The sequence below is a fragment of the Argentina silus genome, assembly GCF_951799395.1.
Source record: "Argentina silus genome assembly, chromosome: 2".
Classification (NCBI taxonomy): domain Eukaryota; kingdom Metazoa; phylum Chordata; class Actinopteri; order Argentiniformes; family Argentinidae; genus Argentina; species Argentina silus.
The window spans coordinates 21,335,996-21,360,134 of record NC_139656.1 but is presented as its reverse complement, the minus strand read 5'-3'; the positions used below and the strand labels follow the sequence as shown (position 1 = coordinate 21,360,134).

Below are 24,139 nucleotides of genomic sequence, written 5' to 3'. Positions count from 1 at the left end.
TTAAACCAAAGGTTGAGCTACATGTAGTGGAACTACTACCCAACACTGGGTGGGTGACGTTACAGTAGGATTCCCCCCATAATGATAAAGTGTTAAACTGCAACATCATGAGACTATTACAGGAAGAAATATGCTATAATGTGCTATAGGGATATCTATGAGGCTCTGTTGTGCAAAATATCCTGTCGTAAAATTTCACATTAATGCTGTTTCCTTGTGCACATTCTTGCACACACCAGTCATGCAGACATTTCTCCAGTTGGAATTTGTCCCATTATTCAGTAATAGTTACATGTACAATCTTTGACTGAGTGGTGCATTTCATGCATTCACTTGCATGGAGGGAATTGATCATATTGATCTTGGGAGAATTGCTGATTTCTATTTTGCAGCAAGAACCATGCTACTGAGAATGTATTTTTGTCATTCCTCTCAAGAATAGTGAAATACCCCCAAAGACTAATTAATTCCAACTGAGACAGGAGTGATACAGTATAAGTACAGGGTGTCGTACAGTAGGAGTTTAGTAGAGAGTTTCTACTGAAACAGTTGACTCTACACATAAGACCTTTCCTCCATATACTTTGTTTCACTTTTAACTGAACATCTGGTTCTAAGAGAGATGTTATGTAAATATGTTATTATTGTTTATTTATTGTGTTCTACTTATTCTGATTCTGAAATTAGGTTCTGATATAAGGTATTAGGTTCTGTGTCTGACTGACTCACCCAGCTATGTTAAAGAATGCTATCTAAGAGTAAGAGTAAGAATGAAATGTAACATTGTTTGTTTTCATTAGCTTTTCCTTTTCCTTTTTATGTGAGAGATCGTCTTGATGGGCAACATATCATACGAAATCGTGTTCAATTTGACTGGAATGAGGGATTTAAAAGGAAGTGAATACATGTACTGTGGCCTTGCATGTACTGTTTACTTCTTGCAATTTTTTCTTAATCTCACCATTGTCATGACTGTTGTTTTTGAGAAATCTCTCCATGAGCCCATGTATATTTTCTTGTGTAATTTGTGCATTAATGGACTGTATGGAACTACTGGGTTTTACCCAACATTTATGTATAATTTACTTTCAAACTCACATGTTATATCTTATAGAGGATGTTTCATCCAAATTCTTGTCATATACACCTCATATATGTGTGAGTACACAACTTTAGTCATAATGGCTTATGACCGATATGTGGCTATTTGCAGACCCTTGGAATATCATACTATTATGACTGCCAAAACAACTGCAAAATCTATCTTGTACGCTTGGACTTTTCCTTTAATTGCAATGTCCACAGGAATAGTGTTAGCAACCAGACTTCCGCTGTGTAGTTTCAACATTGATAAACTCTTTTGTGACAATTGGTCCATAGTGAAGTTATCCTGTGTACCAACAGTCATTAACAAGATATATGGGTTCATTGTTATCTTTGTGTTCATGGCACATGCTGCTTGCATTATGTTTTCATATCAGAGATTGATAAATGCATGTAGGAAATCTAAGGAGGTCAAGATGAAATTCATGCAAACTTGTCTGCCACATTTGTTCTCCTTGATCAACTTTACAATAGCTATACTTTTTGACATGATGTTTAGTCGATTTGGTGCGGTGGATTTTCCAAGGAATCTTCGGAATGTTCTCCAAGTTCAAATTCTTGTTATCCCGCCTATATTCAACCCCATTATATATGGCTTAAAGCTTACAGAGGTCCAGAGAATATTGTTTAAAAGATTTAAGTTAATATATATCGTGACAGATTCAGAATTTGCACAGAGAGAGAGGTAGCGTTGCCAGTCAGGCATGAACAGTAGAAACTGTAGACAGGATTCACATGTTGTGTCTGACACCATTGATTTATTTTTATATTTAATTGTGAGCAATAATGCAATCTTTCCTTAAATACCAGGTAGAAAATCTTTAGTTTGTTGGGGTGGGGTGAAATATCTATTATAGAAAGAAATACAGGAATTAAATAAAATGACTTTTAGGATCTGGCGTTGTATTAATCAATTGATTTTGTGGCCCAATAAGCTGTATACACCATGCAATCCATACTGTATATTGCTAAATTGCAGTCAAAAAGCATATGGGTTTTATCCAGTGACCTTTCAACATACATTTGCCTCAATCAGTACGCTATGAATTAATAACCGTTGTCCATTTTTAGTACCCTAGGCTACACACTAGGAGAGGTTTCATCATTTTAGCCCTACAGTTTGTCTCCATGATTGTTACAGTGCCTTTGGGAAGTACTCAAACCCCTTCACTTTTTCCACATTTTGTTGTGTTATAGACTCAATTTATTGATTAAAAAAATCTAAATTGATTAAATGAAAACAATTTGCCATCAATCCACACACAATACCCCAGAATGACAAAGCGAAAACTGTTTTTTAGAAATTTCCGTAAATTTATTAAAATTGAAATACAGAAATACCTCATGTACTGTACATACAGTAAGTCAGATCTTTTCTATGACACTCATAAGATTAGTTAAAATGCAAAAATGTCATCAACAAATCACTTATTAAGTTGAATTGAGTCCATCTTAATGCAAGAAGTACATCCTAATCCACACAGTGTAATTAATTCCTATGCAAATCAGAGACCCTATAATTTTTTTTTATTACTATATGATTAGAACACCAAAAAGATCAGAGTATGCAATGTATCTATGTTGACAGTGAAACTGTGTTAAATGCAAATGTTATTGCTTTGGTGCCAACCTGTTATGTGCACAGCATATTTTCAAAACATGTCATCTAATGGCTTGAGTGCCCATTCCATAAATTGCAGGGTTTATGAGTGGTGGAGTCAATCCGAAGTGTAGAGACATGAAGATCCGAGCTTCATAAGGAGTGTGACTCAAGTCAAATCTACTTTGAAGAATCTCAAAAAAACTACCTAAAGAGTAGTTCACTACTGACATTAAATGAGGGATGCACGTTTTAAGAGCTTTTACCTGAGACTCTTTCGATAATTGCAGACAGACTTTGAATATTTGTGCATATGAGAAAATAATCATGAGTAGCTGAGGAAGCATAAGGAAAGCAATTAACGCAAGACCCACAATACTAATTTGAGATGTTTTAGAACAAGAATTCTTAACTAGTTCAAAATTGACACAAAACAACTTCTGTATGTTGAGTGTCTAAATCCCACAGCACCCTGTAATCTGTTTGTTTACAAATTATTCAGGTAGTCCTTGTTCCCTAACAATGTATTTTTCTAAAATGAATCGACACATTATGAGAATCTAAAAGATACAACTTAGAGTTCACATCCCTACCCCATTGCAAAATGCCACCAGTAATGGTGGGCCTGTTGCCAGAGCAAACTCCATGAAAATGTAAGTTCTGATTGTTTGAAAAGGAACAATATTTAAGACACTGGTATTTATGGGAAGTGCATTTATGATTTTATTTCGCAATAATCATGAAATAAAGAACAAAACCCTGTAAAAAAACCAACTTCTTTTTGTCTGCTCAAAACATTGCAAATCACTGAAAGTATTGTCTCACTGTAATGGATTTGTGAGTGAACAAAAGTTGACCACCAGCTTGTAGCATCTTATACGTAGCTCATCAAAAATGTACACTGCACAGCATCATGAAATGCTGAAACAGACAAGGGCAGTTCCTGCTGAATGGAAGTCTCTGCCCATAAGTAATAATGATAATAATTGTCTGTAGTCGGTTGCCAGCTCGTTACTATATCTTGCCTATAGTACAGTACAATACAATTATTTTTAAGCAAAATAAAATAAAATAAATAAAAGAAAGCTAATAATACACGTTACTGTATGTTTAAACCTTTGCAAATTAGTCCCAAAAGGTTCCAAAAAGAACACAATAATATGAGAAACTGAAAAAGAAGTTCCAGAAGAGACTTTGTGGGCTTGCTTGGTTGGTTGGATGGATAAATTGATTGATGATATATAGATAGATAGATGAGAAAGTTATATAGATCGGTAGATAAATACTGTAGATAGATAAGACATATGAAGTTAGATAGATGAGGGAAAGATAGATAGATGATAGATGGACAGATAGATGAGAGGTAATATGGTAGTGGATAAAGTTAAAGACGGTTTGGTGGGTTGGTTGGATGGATGTATGAATGATAGATGAGAGAGGAGAGGTATAGATGGATAAATACAATTAAGAGGTTAATCAGTATGGATTACTGTATACAGGCTGAAGCAGTAGTGACTGATGAAAGGAAGAAAGGATGATGCTAGGTAGTTGAAAGGTTAGATAGAGATATGGCTGGAAAGATATGAAGTGAGAGTATGTTAGAAGGTCATAGAAAGAGACAGACAGACAGACAGACAGACAGACAGACAGACAGACAGACAGACAGACAGACAGACATATAGACAAATAGACAGACAGACAGACAGACAGACAGACAGACAGATAGATAGATAGATAGATAGATAGATAGATAGATAGATAGATAGAATGCGCCTGGGGTAGTCCATTGGAGTGGGTAGAGTCGGTTGGTTGAGTGGTAGAGTTGGTTGGTTTAGTGGTTGAGAGTGGTTTCAGTGGGATAGAATTCTAAGAATGTGTTCTGCAGGTCTCCTGTTGTTTTTATTCAAGAGTTCTGAAAGTTCCATAGCAGTTGCAGTAACAATGGGGCTCTCAGAATGTTGGCCTAAGTTCCAACATTGCACCATATTGAAAGAGAGTTTTAAAACATCTACATGTAAGCAACTCAAGTTAGACCTCTCAACATGTTTTAAAATTGGATTGGTGTGAATAGCTTCAAAGCTGTAGGAGGAGCAGCATGCTGAAAAATCGAATACTTTGAGGAAGAGCAGCATGCCGAAAAAGAATTGGAATAATAAGAATAAGCACTATAAAAATAAGCTCCAGAAGAAACCTTTTGGGCTTACAAAGTGTTTTACAAAGTGTGGGGGGGACGGGGACGGCGCAGGGAGATGGGATGGGAGAGAGAAATTAAGTGTCCTGTAGTGGGGAAAAAATCCCAACGCCGAATGTACAAAAACGCCCAGGCGGAAATATATTGAAATATGTTGCACACAAGAGCTGTAAACAAACACAGTCACTGTTGCTAGGTTACAATTTAATTTTTGTATGAATTGTTAGCTTAGCTATCCACTCAGAGAAAAACATGGATAAATTCTTGTCAGTGTCTAAAAGAAAGGCTCTGATCAAGCGCGTCGCACCGAGAGCTGAGTGGACGCACTGCATCATACACCGTGAGGCGCTCGCATCCAAACAGCTGAGTCCTGAGTTGAACGATGTTTTGACAGATGTCGTCAATGTGGTCAACTACATCAAAACAAGACCGATGAAAACTCGCCCTTTTTCCGCATTGTGTGCGGAGATGGGCGCAGAGTACACTGCTGTGCTTTTTCACAGCCCGATGGCTCTCTCGCGGTGCTGTCCAGGGTGTTTGCTGAGAGATGAGATCAGAATCTTCCTGGAGGAGGAAACAATTTTATAGATGAAGAGTTCCTCAAGAAACTGGCCTATCTGAGTGACATGTTCGACAAGCTTAATGAGTTGAATCTCCAGTTGCAGGGCACCAACACACAGCTGCCAGACAGGATACACTCCTTTACAAGAAAACTGGATATTTGCAAGGGAAAACAAGCACACCAAAGCCACTGAATGTGTAGAATAGTAATATGGTGCAGGGAAGATCAATTGCCCATAAGCAAAGTTCCAACTGTCACCCTCTACTGGTCCCCCACATTTAAACCAAATGTGGCCCAGAATTGACAAGAATGTATCAGGGCCAGATATCACATCCCAGAGCTGGCTCATGAGCAAAATGTCAACTCTCACTCAGAACTGGTCCCCTACATTTAAACAAAAAATGGCCCAGTAACTAGAGGACATACTGTATCAGGGCCAGATATCACATCACAGAGCCGGCCCATAAGCAAAATGCCAACACTCACCCAGGGCTGGCCACCCATAATTTGGATCAGGTCTGGCCCATATAATACTTGCATTTTCCGGCTCTCCGCCACAAGTGCCGCCACAAGTGTCACGACAAGACCAGATCTGGCCCACAATTGTCTGCTGACTGGCTTATAGTGTGAGGGTTGTCATGGAGGACAGACATGACTTAATACTGCAAAGCTTTACTCAAGCCAATAACATCAACAGCTGAGCAGTTACATGTCATTATATCAATGTAAAGAATTTCGGTCTGATACATTTCACTACACTTATCATAGATGGTTCTTGAACCAATAAGCCCACCAAAAGTGATGGAACATACAGCAGAGGAACCAAAGTGAAAACCGCCGAACAATATCCTGGTAGGTATAATGGCAAGTAAAATACAGCAGCAACATGAACACAGGAATTGGAATTACCCACATTCCTCTAGCATAGCCATAGCCAAAGTGGTATATTAGGAGAAGAGGATTGTGGATAAATGTAATTCCTGTGTTAATGATGCTGCATCTTACCATTATACCTATTGAGATGTTGTCCATGGGCTTTCACTGTTGGTTCCTCTGCTGTATGGTCTAACAGGGTTGTTGGTTCAAGTAGTCCTGCCGTCTGTGTTAAGTTTCTCCCTGATAGTCTGAGTAATGTTAGGTTTAAAACATTACAGTAAATGTACTGTATTGTAAAACATATGTATGGTACTGTACTGTGTATCTTAGTGTTTTACTGTAGAAACTACAGCCAAGTTTTACAATGTGCCTATTTTGCTTCCGTAGATACTTGATAGCCCAGGGGTGCAAATTCAATGTGTGATTGCGAGAAACATGCATATTCCTGTACCTCAGCCTTAGATAAAGCAGGGAAATCAAATCTTGTCATCATGTCGGTAAACAGCAAATTCATAAAAGGAGCTATGGATGGACCGACCATCCATGAGATACAAATTACAGTTTTAACCATGTTTTGAAACTATACAATGTTTGCTTACAAACAAATTTTTGGTGCTGATGGGGTAAGACAGTTGAATTATGCTCATGAGGCATTTATTAGTTATATTCTTCAAGAATAAATGGCTATACAGTATATCATTAATTTAAATCGATGTACTGTGTCAACCCCAATTGCCCCTTTTATGTTAAATGTACATGAAAAACTAAATTTTTATCTCTCTAGTCTCTCCAAATAACTTGTCAGTCAATAGTGTTGTGCTTCCACATGCAACCTAAACAGATTTATAACATAATACTTTTCTGTAACCCAAAAATAAACACTCCATCGGCTGTCATTTGCTTAAAAAATATTATTAAATGTAAATTTCAGAGCTATCACTAAATGACTTAGGAAGAAGGTAAGCCAAAGTCATGAAGTAGACAGAGGGCATGACTCGTGCACAACAGTGTTGTCTGATGGGAGGTCATTACTGCTCTGTCCTCATCTGCTCACCCTATCCTCTAGATACTGTTAACCGAGTGCTCAATTTGGCCTGAGTGTTGTTTAGGTCTCATCAGTGTGTGGTTTTTAATTGCTTTCAAGGGGATGGAAATACAGAGTGGACTAATGACTTCTAATAAACATGTTTATTCATGCACTAGTATGTCAGTGTAATCCCATAAGGTACATCATCCAGAATATCCACACAGTCAGAATTAGGATAACAATATCTAGTTTTAAAGTATATTTCACCATGTTAAAGTCTATCTCTTAAGTTACATACTCTCATATCATCTCAAACCTGTGAAATTACTTTCAATAAGACAAAAATATGCTTTTAATAAAAAATATAGTACTGTATGTGCCCTTTACTAATACGCAGCAGCACCTCAAAAATAAAGTGTGCCAAAAATGGTTTCACACATGTGCCTCCAAATACTGTATTTTCATTTAAGTGAACAGTGCAATTTATATTAAGGTGATTTTTCTTTTTGTGAAAGGTTCACAACATTGTATCTATAATTTCGACTGTCCCTTGGATTTTTTCTTTTTAAGGAATAATAGAATCAGATCAGTTACACTCTTATATCATAACATAAGTGTTATATGTATGTTTTCAGCCTCTGAGAACAAGATTCAGTCAAGAATCAGGATGACGTTGCTACAGTATGTACAGTTCAGTATAAACTGAGGGGCATAATCTAGGTATAGGAAACCATACCTCAAAAATATATTTTGAATCTTTTAAGTTACAGATATTCACATTAAAATGTTTAACATGTATACATTGATATCAATATTTTAAAACAATAATCAGTTTGTAGTATATTTCTCATCAGTCCTCCATTACCGTGGTCTCAAAAATGTTTTAAATCTTATTTTGTACATACAAGCCTCATTATAGCAATATTACATTTACTTCCTTGACACAAAACACATCATCATGAGACTATTCCAGGAAATACATTGAGGCTTGCTATCAGAATATACAGTATGAAGCTTAAATGCACAAAGTAATGATATTTTGGGACCATAACATACTGTATCAATGATGTACTGATGAGAATTCTGTTCAATGTGTCATTTCATAACTTTTGATAGGAGTGTCAGAATTGTTGTTTTAAAATGTTCATGGAAGGAAATCTGGGAAAGGGCTTCTAATGGTTAACTTTTTAGGGCTTAGCTGTCCAGTCTTAGTGAGGGACCAGAAGAACTGTCAAGATAGGCTCCTAAAGGAGATTTAGGAGCATTTTCAGTTTTATTGTCTTAAGTGGCTTTGGTGAATTTCCCTCAAGAAAAGTTCTCAATGTGTTTTGTGCTTGCATTATCTCACCCTTTTTAATAGGCCAGACAACCCTACAGCTATCTTTTGTATATGTTTTTTTTTCAAAGGCCTACATTAGTACTTTTTTAGCTGACATATGACATCCTGAGGCTGCACAATGTTGTTGCATAATGATTAAAGTTGACATTTAGGTCAAGGTATGTGTATTTTAGGTGGCAAATTCCATTGTCTTAGCTCCTCCTGAAACGATTTCCTACGTGTACTGACATATGTTATATCATATTATATAGCTATATGTGGTGTGGCTGGCCTGTTTGTAAAGTTACTGCCCAGTGTCAAATACAGTATAACCCTCAGAACCCCCTTCATTGGCCTCTTTGTCACTGAGTCTACCAAATATGAAAAGTATGGATGGAAATGGATACTTTTTGATGCCGCTGTATGTTAGATGTACAATTGCTCATGGTTTTACATACTGTAGCAGCAAAATGTTTCGCTATGTTTGAAATGAACCACAAATTATGGAAAAGCAATATAAAAGAGATATTACAACAGTGTGAATGAATACTAAATTACTGTAATATGAATATATGTAAATTCATATATGATTGATTTCTACTACTGTATATTGCTGTAACTGGTACATATCAAGTTGTTAATATGGTCAAATATAGATATTGAAACAACAGTATGGACACAGTATGGACATTTACCTGTATCATGTTTTCTGAAGTTCCTAGATTTCTATATACATACAGTATAATTTCATTTAGCATTTTTCAATTATTATACCGAACAATGGGGTGGGGAAGAAGAACAAACCAAAAAATCTGTTTTATCTAATTAAGATATACATTTTAAAGCTGCCCTCAGCAACTGGGAATTGGCAGGCCTACCATTCTGAGTAAACAACATAGAAAATATGGCATTGTGTGGAGTAAAAGTAAGCAGGGAGACAGTTTATCAAGAAAACAACCCTTAAAAGTTTAGATTTATAGCAAAATTGTTGGGAGATACTGTAGCAACATATCAGGTTACCTGATCTTCCTTGCTGCTCCGGAGTCTGGGAGAAGGTGCATAAATAAATGATTTTCACATTGTGGTGGGAAAGAACCAAACCATGATTTTAGCTTTTTGGTTTATTGGTTATTACAGCATCAAACAATCAAGAGATGGAGAGGGAAATTGACAATATATCATCTATTGCAATAATTTCACTGTCAGGGGTGAATGAATCTAAGACAAATAGAATCATAATATTACTTTTACTCTTCCAGGATTTATTCTGACAATTTTGCTCAATTTGCACAATAACCCTGATTGTTATTGTGATTCTAGAGCGAACACTATATGAGCCCATGTATATGTATATTTTTCTCAGTGAGTGTGTTCTGACAAATGCGTTATGTGAATTAACTAGCTCTTGAAAGGTATATGGCAATATGTCGACCTCTACATTACCAGTGTGTCATGACAAGTGTAACAATATGCAATATGCTTATTTTCATTTGGATGTTTCCCTGCGGTTCAATGGCATTGACCATTTCATTGACCCTCAGGTTTCCTCTTTGTGGATCACACATAGACAGACTCTACTGCCAAAACTGGGCAGTAGAAAGGAGTGCTTACAAAGAGGACATTGTTCAATTTGCCTTCAATGGATTTTTCTTTGTGTTATTCAGTGCACAGGTAATATTTGTTGTTTTCTCCTATGATTGAATTATTGCTGCTTGCAGGAGTTCAAAACAAAATCACCATAAATGTATGACTACTTGTCTGCTTCATTTAATAGCCTAGTAAACTATAGCATTTTATCAATATTTTATGCCATTAATACTCGGTTTGGATCTGAAGATTTTCCTAAGGCATTAGGACAACTCATGTCAGTTGCTTTTATTGTCATCCCTCCATGTATCAACCCCATTATATATGGTATAAACTTAACACCAATCAGGACATCGATAAAACACCTTCTCAAAACCTACAGATTTAAAAATATGTAATGTTCATACAGATTGTCAAGTTGTAAAAGTGCTCCACACTGCAGAATCAGAGAAAAAGCATAATCTTTTAGGAATCTGTTTCAGGGGAATCATTTGGGTTTCCCATGGAGGTACACAGGCACATATTGAATTACATTGGATGTAGGCCAGTCTGCATGACTTTAGGTTGTATTCCATAATTTGTTTTGCTCAAAATCTGATTATGAGCACATGTGAACAAAATTTAAAACTGACATCTCAAAAGCCAGATGCTACCTTAGAGTTGTACTAATCTCATTAAGGTGTTTATAAGTCACAAAAATCTAGGTCAAGGGGTACATTATATATAACTATTTGAAATTACTGAAAAAATGACACACATTCGCTTTAATGCTGGAGCAAACTCTTTTTTCTTGATTGCTTAAACCCATTTCTTGAAACAGTATTCAACTTTTCAAAACAGTTAACACATTCCCCTAAACCAGGGTAAGCTGGTGGAGGTAGAAATCGGATATGATATTGTATTGCATGAAATGGAATGAGGAATGGTATCAAACACACATTTGACAGCATTCCTGATTCCATTCCATGCATTACAATGAGCCTGTCCTCCAATTTCTACCTCCACCAGCTTCCCCTACCTTTAAACAGTTTGCCAAAACAACACATTTATTTAGCAAAATGTACTATAACTCTCAAAATTTGTCACATACATGATGTGGAGGCTGGTGGAGATAGAAATCAGAAGACGGGCTCATTGTAATGCATGGAATGTAACATTCATGGAATGTAACACATGTTTGACACCATTCCTCATTCCATTCCATGCATTGCTGGTTGGACAACCTGTATTTGAAAACAAATACAGGTACACAAATACAGGTGAAAAACAGTAAGAAAAACGTTGTACTATAAAGTTTATGGTAGTTCTGAGATAAATATAAATCAAATTAATTTAAAATATTAAAAATCAAACAGGTAGTTACAACAACAACAATTGCATTACTGTAGAACACAAAGAGTGGCAACAAAAACATTTACAGTAATCTATTCTCTCCTGTCTGCCAGGCCACATGTTACATTACTGATGATATATATATATAGTGTGTTTGTTAGTTGAACTGTTGAGCACTGAGAGTTACAATGTATGGAGTTGATATTCACTATAATGGGAGAAATAGCTATATGCTGTAAGGAAATAATTCAGTTTTATTTGTTAACTAGATGTTTGTGTCTTATGTAGAGAGTTGTGTGCAAAAAAAGTGCTTAACATTTTCATGTTGCGTGAAAGCAATGAGAAATTACAAACTGTTTTGCTGAAAATATTTCTATTGTGCACATGTATGTGATTTCTGTGGGCATGTGAACTTCAGTTTCATACAAATTGTGTAAGCAGTCGACAATTGTAAGCAGTCGACAGTTGCAAAAATGTTCTCCATCGTGCAAATAACCTCCCCTTAGAAGCAGTGCTAGTGTCTCAAATAACCCTAGTTCCTAAGTACATAGTGTATTTATATTCTATAATTGAGTGATGTTTATTAGCGGATGGCAATCATTTATGCTGGTTGATAATGTGATTATGTGGGCACATGATGCACATTGCAGTCATGTAACTGTAATTCAAAACTTTTTGCTATAGCTACGGTACCGGTGTTAATGCCTTGTTTACAGTAATACTCTATCTCCCTCCTCTCCCCTCCCTCCTCTCCCTTTCATATACTTCCCTCCCCCTTTACCTCTTTCCTTTTTACTCAATTTATGGTAGGTAGGTTAGGTAGGTTACATTTATACAGTATTGTTGATTCCTGAAAACAACAAAAATACCTACGTCAAAAACCATTGAGAATAAAACATAATCAAGTCTAATAGTATGATTGTTGTAGTATAATTGTTGTCCTCAACACTGGACTAGTCAAGACTCATATAGTAAAGACACTCCTTTCAGGGAAATTGTTAACATATGGACCAACATTAGTTTGAGATCAGGTGAAAACAATTGTTGCTCTGATTATTTGCAGAGACTCATATCCCGTGATGCCACTTCATCATGAGTTCAGCAGTGAAGCAGTTCACTAAATGTGATTAGGAACAACATGTCTATTCAAGGATCCACATAATTCTATTCCTAGCTTTTCTCACAGTGACCATGACATTCCTTATTAAAGTCACTCCTCCCTTGAGACCCACATAAGGAACTGACCTTGGCAAAAGCTACAGTTTTGGTCAACATCATTGGTGTGGCAACATCAGAAGCAAGAATGCCTTGTCAACGTGTGCTGGTCTTGGTGCTCCTGGTTTTCTTATCCCTTAATTGTAAGTCTCGATTCAATTTTTGCCCACATGTTTTATGAAAATATCTCAGATGGTGATATCTGTGCATTAACATTACAATACTATTTGCATCTATAGTATGATTAATATATTGCTTTTTTTATTGTTTCAGACTTTAAAACATAATGTAGAAAATACAATGACTTTTTTCTCCCTTTTGTTACAGTTGCGGAAAATGAGGCTGCAGTATTTCCCTGGTCTTGCCCCAGCCTAAGTGGAGTGTGTCGAAAGGTTTGCCTGCCAACAGAGCTTTTCTTTGGACCACTGGGCTGTGGAAAGGGATTTCTGTAAGTGTATCCACTGTATATCAACATTTTCATATGTGATGACTTAATTTCATAAAGGGACATGTTTTGAATATATGAACTTGATACGTAACCAGACAGTAATGCATTTATTTTTCATCTTTTCAGGTGCTGTGTTTCTCATTTCTTATGACAACTTCCTGACAAATTCCTGAAATATGTGTCTTTTTGTTTTACTGTGGAGCATATCATGTGAATGAAGACATTATCATCACTTTTTTTTGGTCATTCCTTCCAATGTCTCTCCGCTCGACCATTACAGATTACCTGTCATTACTGTCTTTAACTATCGTTATATTTATTTGTTGAAGTTTGCCAATTACTACACCCTAAACTGCAGTGATTAATGTAGGCAATTTGACAGTTTTGAAACAATAATTTCTCTGACAAGTGGTATTTTAGTTTGAGTTTAACTTTGAAATAATTCTCCATATTAAAGATGGCAAAATTATATAATTGTATCAGAGGTGTATTTCTGTAGCAAGAACTGTACAATTTATCTTCCTCTCCACAGTAGTAACAGCATTTTGTAAAATTTAGGAACAATAATTATTATTATTTTTTAAATATGTTTTTAGGGCATTTCTGCTTTATTGGGATAGAGATAGTAGAGATTGACAGGAAGGATGGGTGAGAGAGAGGAGGGATGACATGCAGGATATGTCGATGGCCGGAATCGAACCAGGGACCTTGCGATGATATGGTATGCGCCTTAGTGTGCTACGCCACTTGAGCACCCCGGAACAATAATTTCTATTGGATTTTCAACACCTGTCCTTGTTGTGCCTTATAGTTTGTTTGTGTTTGGAGTCCTAAATGTACACTCACTGAACACTTTATTAGGAACACCTGTACACCTTCTCATGGTGGAGGTGGTGTAATGGTGTGGGGAATGTTATCTTGGCACATTTTGGGCCCGTTAATACCAATCAATCATCGCTTGAATGCCACAGCTTATTTGAACATTGTGGGTTACATTGATGGCTACTTCCAGCATGATAATGCACCATGTCACACAGCAAACTCGTTTAGTCTCAAACTGGTTTCATGAACATGACAATGAGAGTGTTCTTCAGTGGCCTTCCCAGTCACCGGATCTGAATCCAATAGAACACCTTTGGGATGTGGTAGAACGGGAGATTCACAGCTTGAAAGTGCACCTAAAATATCAGCAGGAATTGTGTGATGCAATCATGTCATCATTGACCAGAATCTCAAAGGAATGTTTCCAACATCATGTAGAATCAATGCCACAAAGAATTGAGGCTGTTTTATGAGCAAAAGGAGGTCCTACCCAGTATTAGTATAGTGTTCCTAATAAAGTGTTCAGTGAGTGTATGTCTACTTTTACTGCAGTAACTAGTAAATAGGTCTATCATCCAATTTCAAACACAAAAACATTACAAATGCTTTTATGTAAAGATGTTTATTCAGGTTGTGCCAAGGGTTGCACTAACAATTAGAGAGGAAGTTTATTATTGATTTAGATACAGCATATTAACGAAATACCTCATTCAACAACACAACAGAATGCAGGTTATAACAGTGTACTAAAGTTTGTCATATGTCTCTTTACGTACCATGGTCCTGAAGGAGCATGATTGCAAGTGAAATGTTCCCTATATGAGTTGTTTATTGAGTACTTGCTAGCAATGACCTCATTGGCATCTAATAATCTAATGAAGCCTCTAATGACACATCACCAAGACTCCCTCATACTTGCTTCTTTCCTGATAGCATATTAGCTGACAGTTGTGAGGATTACATTACACTCCTTTCAATAAGTTGCATTGCCTCTTGGTAGTTTTGATCTCAGGACTTGAGTGATGTCTAGAGGAGTAGTCAAGAATCTTTATTTCAACTGTAAATGTTAATGCCATTACCCCACACAGTTCTTATTTTAAAAGGCTAAGCAACTTTTGCTGAATAAGCTTTCGCTCATGGGTGTGGGGTGTGTGCCCATGTCTGTCCAACCAGAGGGGTATACTATGAAGCAAGGATTCAAGCAGGCTAAATTAGCTGACGTTCATTGATTTCGGCAACAATGAAAATGTGGTACAGAGTCAGTGCTTTCTGCATTGACAACAGTGTTTCATTTGCTGAACGTAGCCTATCAACTGAGGGGCAACACCACCTTAAGTCTGGCTTGAATTAGCGGTAGGTGTTGAATCAGAATCCGTGTTTGTGACATCGAGGAAGCCTGAACCTGAATTTGGCGATAACTCAAGCCTGCTAACTTTGGATAATCCTGAATATGTAAAGATTGATTTGAAGTACAGCCTTATACTCTCATAATTTCCTGACAATATGTCTGTCTATTTATGAGATCCACCAAGCTCAAGAGCTCCCCCATTGGTCGGAATTTCTATATAGTAACTTTAAAAGACTAAATAACAGTAGTATTTTAAAGTTCACAATAAAAAAACATAGAAAACCAATTTCAAAAGTACAAATATCAGGAAAAAAAGCTGCTTTCAAACTAATTAATCTATCCAGAACTAATTAATCTATCCAGAACATTGGTGTCTTTGGGGGCTCGGTAACGACAAAGTAACGCTATTGTCAAATACACGCGCATTGGCAATTTCAGTTTGTAAAAGTTGGCGCTATAGTTTTTTCAAATCATAACCCCAAGATTGGCAATTTATCAGTTTCATATCAGTTAGAGGGCTCTATTTTCAGCCGGCGCAAAACGGACGTATGTCCAAACGCAGGCGTATTAACCACAGTGCTGAAGCGCTGTCTCATCTGTGCTCAGGTGGGAGGAGTAGCGGCAATAGAGGCGTGTTAATGACAGGTCAAGTGCCATCAGGTGCACAAAGACCATTCTGGCCTTCAGCCAGAAAACAATCAATGGGTGTGAATGGGATCAAGAGGCAAAGTTCAACATTTGTGGTCAAATCACCTCAAAGTAACTACCAAACAAGTCCGAAAGTTATTTTGAGTTGATTTGGTCATGCAATGTTGAACTTTGAATCTTGATCCCATTCATTTTTTTGTGAGCGGTAGTTAAACTTAGCTGATGTTTGTAGTGGCTATTTAAACCACTCTCAACCATGGATTACAGTTTCTCCTGGCCCATGGACTACTTTCAGGGTAAAGTACCGTCTGACTAAGGTGTAAAAAAGTGAACTATCACTTAACCATGTTGGAGGAAGGTCATGGTGAACAGGCATGTGCTATGTACCAGCGGAAAATCAGCATCAGAACGACGCGGCCTCAAGTGAAATGTAGTTTATTAGAGCTTTAACTTACAAAATGTTAATATTTTTGTTGCACAACTATATTACAAATATATTGTCGTGTTTGACTGACACTAGTTCAGGTCACAACATATTATTGGCCCAGGAACGTGATATGAACCAGTCCCTTATTATGCAGGTTGGAATGAGGGACATGCAGGCACTTCTGGTACCAATTGCGTTTGGGTTGTTATAAGATTTTGTTGGAAATCTGCCACCTCTAGCCACCGAGGTAAAATTCAGTTCAAAACAACAACGTCCTCCCTAATGTAATAATAATAATGCATTCTACAGCGCTTAGAATAGATAGATAATTAAAAAGTAAAACAAAAGTACAGTCAGTGAAAACAATACAAATAGTTAAAGATTAGAAGCAAGATGTAGGCTAATAATACAGAGTGTATACGTGTATGTGCTAATATACCCCACGAAATGCACTTACAGTGTCGGACACTAGTTGTGGTGTTTGCATGTGCTCTCTATTTGAAGAGGCCTGAGTCACCTCTAGACACTCGATTTTAGAAAGCGCTTTTTGGGACAAAAACAGCGCTCGTGAATTAACTATGTATTCTTCGATCTTATAATATCTACTGGACTGTAGAGTGTATGTACACCTGCAGGGACCAGCATTGCATCTAAATAGACCCAGTCTACCGGAAATTCGAAAAGAAGAAGAAATCAGGAAATGCATTTGATTGCCCTAGCTCGCTAGCTATTTATTTTATAAGTCAACCCTCGAAAATGGTAGAACTACATAACGCTGACCTACACTGAACATGTATTACTCTCAACAAGAACTCTAACTCCAGATAATTGTTATGTATACTCGTATAGCTTTGTTAATTAGCTAGCTAGCGTACGTGGTTCACTGGTTCTCAAAACCATAGCTAGCTGACAAGGTAGCTTACTTCGGGAATCAAGCTAACCGGAATAAGGAAGACCGAGACCGAAAAACAACAACAACAACAAGGTAAGAAGAACACAACCAAAAACGATTCATAGCGTAGCTGTCATCATTGCACTGAACAATAATGGACTGATTAATTGTAGCTATCTGCGGAAATTATCATTAACTAGCTACCTAGCCCGCGGTGTGAGTTAATAGTCGTTTGTTAGGTAACTGTTAACTAGCTTAGCTAACGCAAATAGCTAGCTAACGTTGATAGGTAGCTATTAGCCAACTAACGTTATATCTTGGACTTATGTGTTCGTGTGGATTGGTGTTGTACTAATTTTGTCATGATAGCTAATGCTTTTGAGTAACGTTAATCGATATTTTGTTTGTTCATTTTATGTTCAGGTACATAAAACGACCCAGCTACCTGCCCCCACACAGTACACCAGATAGGCAACATGCTGTGCTTGGGTGTGTGGTGCATGGACGCCCGACTGTGCGTCCTGACTTTGGCTCTCTGTTGCACACTGGCTCCCTTACCTGCACAGGCATACATCTATGCTGTGAGTGCCCCGGTGACCGTTGCTTTTACTCTGATTTTGTTGTGCATGTGATCTCAGATGTTTGCCATTAAGTTCGCTGTAACGATGAAATTGCAGATTAATGCTTTCGTTGATGTTAACACTATTTTCTTTCTGGTAGCATTATAGCAACATGACCTCCATGTTTGAGGATCTTCCTGCCAGGTTTGGATCTGAGCTCCCCAGAGAGGGACTTATGGTGAGAGAGTGGGAGATGGGGGAGAAGGGAGCACAAAAAAGAGCAACATTTATTTTTAAATGTTTATGCTGTGCTAAAAAATTGACAAATGGTCTCTTCTTTCCTGATGTCCTCCAGGGTATGTTGGTTGAATCGCATCCACTCAATGGCTGTACTCCTATAGAACCCCCTCCACCATTACCCGCATCTAGAGATGCCAACGTCACAAAATTCATAGTCCTTATCCGCCGCTATGACTGCAATTTTGATATAAAGGTCAGTGTGTGCGTCTTCCTGGGTGAAAAATGTGATGTTCAGACTCAGTTTGAATGCAACAGTGTATTTCTCACACCATATTCAGGATGTAAATTCCCTCTGCTTATTCTGCACTAAACTATAATGCAGGTGCTGCATGCTCAGCAAGCAGGATTCAGTGCAGCCATCATTCACAACATGTACTCAGACACTCTGCTCAACATGAACTTCAGCAATGGTGAGGATCCATCTTCTTAACTGCCTTTGCTTTAGTCATTTTTTAAAAACATGATCAGTTTAGCAGAGGTTCTAGCTGAGTCATTGCAGTTGTTTTGTCTCTTCACACTTTGCAAAACAACAAGCAAATGATGAGTACAGGTGATGAGTGCAGTAATGCTGAGTACAGGTCTGTTTGTCTTTGTGTTCGTGTAGACACCATTGCAAATGAGATTGGGATTCCTTCAGTGTTTACCAGCTACTATGCCTCCCAAATTCTCAGGAACATAATTCCTGAACGAGGGTGAGTAGATGACTGCACACATTATGACTGATTGCACACACTTGGCTTTAAAAGCTCACATTATGACACTACAGTTCTTTTTGTCAAACTTAATTTCCATGACAACATACTAACTGGGACATCACAGAGACTGCAAAATACCATTCACAATGATGTCAGATTGGGCTTTAGATTTACCTATAGAAATTCAGATTTATTATGGCTGCCAATGTAACCATTCAGCATGGACAGATCTTATTGTCTCTGCACCATGGCGAAGACAGAGCCTTTTATAGGTTGCATTTGCACTGAGATTCAGTCATATTCTTAGCTTTGAAAAACATGATGTCTACCCTCCTGAGTGTTTGGTCGTATATGGACATTATCACCATGTTGGAGACTGTGTTGAGTCTGGCACTCCTGTTGCTCTTACTCGTGGAAGTCAGTGATTCGGAGATGGTCAGCTATTTGAACAATTCCCCCATACGAAAGCTGATGGTTCTGTATTTGTTATGCAGGGCCTATGTGATCCTCCAGCCGGAGTTTGCCTTCCCTCTCTCGTACTATCTCATCCCCTTCACTGGAGTTGTGGGCATGATCATCCTTGTTATGGTTATCATCCTGGTAAGTGCCGCTGTAGAATGACAGTCCCTAGCTTTGTGTGTTTCTCTCTTTTTCTCTCTCTCATTTCTGTGTTCCTGCTATGCCTGTGTGCAATAGTTTTGATTTGTAATACCCACAAGGACAGTTGTTAATATGCTTTCACATGGGGCTGTCTCCAAAACGTTGAACATGGGATAGGCCATGCAATAGGATGTCCTTCATTTTGGGCCCTTAACCTTGAGGCTGTGAGGTTGCTTCAGCATCTAGCAGCATTGTATTGTATTGCGTATGACAAGTGTCATCTAAACTACCTGTTCAACTTCAATACTCTACTATACTTTGATAGTCATACTATGTAACTAAGACATTTGCTCAAAAGAAACTTGAAAATGATTTATTGTTTTGTTAAATAGTCATGAATGATTTGAGGCTCGTCTGACCCATTGTAACCATGGTAACATTTTAGCCGGGCTACTTTTGATCATTCCCATAGTTATTTGCGGGTTATCAGACAGGGGTCAGTTTCCCGAGCACTTGTAGATTGATGATATTCCATCTAAACTGTCTGTATGCAAATGACATACACAAACATAAAAAGATTATACACTTCTGTTTTTGTGATTTGAATTACTTTATCAAAAACTCATACCAACAATACATTGCAGCTTTGATGTCAAGAGGAGAAGGCCATCTCCAAGACTATAATCACTATAATAACCCACAATCTCCACTATGTATAATATTAATAGTCAATCTACTCATGCTGTGTTGGAATGACAACAGGGTCAGCCGGACAGTCCTGGTAAAGTGATTAAAAAAAAAACATTTAAAAAACACGCTTGTAAAGTGATTGCAGTTCCACAAACATCCAGGCTTTTGGCTCGAATCTAAAGGGATGGATCGCATTTGCCTCCTGGACATCATGCTCGAGGACTCTGAGTCATGCTCTGAAAAAAGATTAGGTCTAGGGACAAAGGATTCAGATTCACTAAAAAAATCATGAGACCAGCTACTATCCGACTTTTTAATCTATTGACAGCTGTCTGTAATAAGCGACAACAACTCCATCACTGCACATTTTGCACAAATAAATGGTCAAATACCAATCGGATTAATGTCATTATTTATTTCGAGTTATGTCTTTATATTTACTGAACTGTATGGTATTTTGTGTAACAGTACGAGAAATGCCAAAAAATGTGCTGAACTGCTAATATGGGATGTTTCAATGCTGCTGGTGGTTAGCTAGTAGGGCTAAAAGGGGCTATAGTATAAGCTAAAATAAAATAGCAATAGATGAAATGACAGTATATGGTCTTGTTGAAAAGTCGTGAGATAGTAACAACTGCATTTCGTTGTCTCTGTACTTGTACTCTGCACAATGACAATAAAGTTGAATCTAATCTAATCTAATCTATAAAATCAGTGTTTCCGAGTCAATATTGTGTGCGTGAAAGAACGAAAATCTAGCAGTAGAAATTCACACATTAAGCACACGTAACAGTTTTATACTCAAATAAGTGTGGAACATTGTGTTATCATGTCTCTTTATATCCTGTCTTGTTTTGGTTTAGATTGTGCGCTGTGTGCAGTATAGAAAAAGGATGAGGAAAAATAGGCTCACCAAGGAGCAGCTGAAGAGGATCCCCATTCACAAGTTCAGTAAAGGTAAAAATATCCACTTACATACCATTATATTATATCCACTACACACCATTTTGGTGAACAAGCTACTACTTTTGCCATTATCTGCTCACTTCTCTTGTTTGAATTTAGGTCAGTGTAAAGTTGCATTGTTTGTGTTGTCTAAAAGAGAATTCTTAATCAGTTATTAAGTGGGTCCCACCAGTGTAGCTACAGTACGTGGTAAAACAAATTGTTTGTTTGTATATTTGTGTTTGTTTCAAAATGTTTTACATGTCTCACCAGAATTAATATAACTTTTTATTCTTCTCTCAGGTGATGAATATGATGTGTGTGCAATTTGCCTGGATGAGTATGAACAGGGAGACAAACTGCGAGTTTTGCCTTGTTCACACGGTAATTATGAGTGTGATGTTTGGGAGTGGTGATTTTTTTATACTTTATGGTACTCTTCAAATACATTAGCCTTTTGTGATAACTGAACATTTTATGAGTTCTTGTGTCCTCCTTACTTTGATTTCAGACTTGGATCCACTTCTTCAAATTCATATTTAATCTAGCTACCAAGTATATTCCCTTTCTCATCCATGTTTGTGTTCACAGTTCCTAGACATTGTGGTTGCCGTAACTGTTTTATTTCCCATCTTTTCAGCATATCACAGCAAGTGTGTGGACCCCTGGCTTACCCAGACTAAGAAGACATGCCCTGTCTGCAAACAACGCGTCACCCGGCCCAACCCAGAGTACTCAGAGTCTGAGTCTGAGGATGAGGGGGCAAGAGGTAGAATGGAGGAGGGAGCAGAAGGTGAGGCTGACACTGAGCGCACCCCCCTGCTCCGCTCCTCCAACCCAGGATCCCCCTCTGGCAGTCCAGGAGCCTACTCAGCCACTGTCACCACAGTAACCACCGCCCAGTGCCTAGGCTCCCCGGCCCACTGCAATCCAGCCATCCTGGGCTATGAGGGCTACTACTCCCCCCAGGAGGACACAGACTCTGAAACTGAGGAGGAGGGGGAGGACACCCATCCCTCAGACGATGACACTGCCCAGCTTATTGGGAGGGGAGCAGTGGGGGTCTGAGAGCCTGGAGGTAGCTGTGATTAAATTACTTTGTGCTAGCTGAAAAGGGTCTGTCTGTCACCAGGTGTGTTATTGTCACACTAAAAGTTTAAATGGTTTGTGGAGCTGTGGTTCTGGAGTTTCTCAGCCATGGACTCTTTAGAACACTATTGTCACTTTGGTTACATAGAACAGATTTTTACATTATTTTACCCAATTCTGATGGACAGAAAGCCTGTTCATTTGAGTACAAATACATGAGTTAATAATTCAATATTTCTATCTCAAAGATGTTTATATAGAGCCAAATTAAATATTTGTTCTCTAAACCCTCACCCCACCGTTTGAATGACTGTTTGCACAACATGTATCGACTGCCAGGTAGTCTTGGTATTTGGTTTTAATACTGTCAATGCACTATTTGACATGCCCCAGAATTCTTATTTTTTATTTTGTTTTTAATAAAAATAAGGGAATAATCCCTGAGATTGTAGAATGAATAAATGTAGCATGTCAACCTTTGGGCAGTGGATTTTTTGTAGTGATGATTGGGTAGAAACTCAGCAATTCAGGGAAACTACTGTACAGAGCTGTCACACGATTGAGATCGCTTGGATCTGATGCTAGTGTGCCTTGTATGCATCCCTGTAACTGATTCAGTTTCTTGATTTATGTCTTGGGAGTTTTTCTTTCTCCAATGGATGACTAAATTGCTATGGATCAACTCGTAATCAGGACATGTCAATTGTGGAGAATTGTTGTATGTGGTTTCCCAAAGAACCACTAAATATTGGTAGTCTACTTGTACTCCTGTTATGATGTCCACATTCACTCTCCAGTGTAATTCTTCTACAACCTCCTCTATGATACAATGTTACAAGTTTTGAATGATGTTGAAGCATTTAGTGTTGTATCGATGTAGCTCATATCGTCTGTCTAAAAAGTGATATCATCTGCTTTATGAAGAAGTTGAACAAACTGGAAAATTCACATTCAGGGTTCACTCAGTGTTTTAATGTTTTAAGATGTTAATGAAGTTTTTTTATTTCACCAAAATATTGGCTTTGAGGATTGTTCAACATGCATGTTTTAAGATCTTTTTTCGACATACTTAATTGACATTTGTTACACTTTCATACTAAATGACTCCAATGATAACATAATTGAGTGTTGGAATTGAGCAAATCATTAGCACAATTCTGTATACTGTTTGGTCAAACGTATCTCATAATTCACATCTGCATTTGTCTACCTATACAAGTTAAAATACTAATTAACAGGATAATGATGATATGTGATTCTTAAGGGACTGTTAATCATTGAACTTGCTTTTTTTTTGTGTAGTCTTTTTTTTTTTTTTTTTTTTTTACATGTTAGGCACACTTATATCGGGGCAGGCAAACATGCATTGTACATTATATATATATATATATATGACCATATACTCATACATCAAGTTGCTCTCCATGGTGTGTTTCTGTGGATTAGGGGGATGCCTAGATGAAGTACTGTATGTTACAAATGTACTTTAGTCTCAATTTCTGCAATTAATCTATTGCTTTTGTCATAAATTGTCTTGACTGTCTATACATTGCCATCCTAGAAATAAGTATTCAACTGTTTGTTAAACATGATATGGACCACTGTCCACCAATTTTGTACTATGTTTGAGTCAGAATTGGCCTAAATGTCTGTCAGAATTGATCAACACTAAACCATCAATAACTTAAATGTCATCAAAACTCTAAATGTATGTGATTTGTATACTTTTGTTTGTTTTCATTGAAATCATTTCTGTGGTATGAAGGAATTTTCTATGTCTAAATATTCCTAGCATACTAGCAAAACACTAGTAACAATAGTAATGTTAGTTAAAAGCTTCTGTGGCACTCCTGCCCAGTATAG

At 37.5% G+C, this 24,139-nt stretch overlaps 2 protein-coding genes across 2 annotated transcripts; both read left to right on the top strand.

Moving 5' to 3' along the window:
* Nucleotides 1–968: 968 nt before the first annotated feature.
* On the top strand, nt 969–1,793 carry LOC310801208 (olfactory receptor 52E4-like; the record flags this gene model as incomplete). Its single annotated transcript, XM_083665203.1, has 1 exon — nt 969–1,793. The coding sequence occupies one exon, from the start codon at nt 969–971 to the stop codon at nt 1,791–1,793; it is 825 nt and encodes a 274-aa protein (XP_083521329.1).
* A 15,422-nt stretch (nt 1,794–17,215) lies between these two features.
* On the top strand, nt 17,216–23,676 carry rnf167 (ring finger protein 167). Its single transcript, XM_083665028.1, has 10 exons — nt 17,216–17,490; nt 17,821–17,978; nt 18,118–18,195; nt 18,313–18,450; nt 18,580–18,667; nt 18,862–18,949; nt 19,447–19,552; nt 21,106–21,199; nt 21,491–21,571; nt 21,828–23,676. The coding sequence occupies exons 2-10, from the start codon at nt 17,874–17,876 to the stop codon at nt 22,253–22,255; spliced, it is 1,206 nt and encodes a 401-aa protein (XP_083521154.1). The 5' UTR covers nt 17,216–17,490; nt 17,821–17,873; the 3' UTR covers nt 22,256–23,676.
* The last annotated feature ends 463 nt before the right edge of the window (nt 23,677–24,139 follow it).

Coding starts and splice junctions, on each gene's coding strand:
- rnf167 (XM_083665028.1), top strand. CDS start 17,874: ATGCTGTGCTTGGGTGTGTGGTGCATGGACGCCCGACTGTGCGTCCTG. Junction 17,979..18,117: donor CACAGGCATACATCTATGCT/GTGAGTGCCCCG, acceptor TCTTTCTGGTAG/CATTATAGCAACATGACCTC. Junction 21,200..21,490: donor CATTCACAAGTTCAGTAAAG/GTAAAAATATCC, acceptor TTCTTCTCTCAG/GTGATGAATATGATGTGTGT.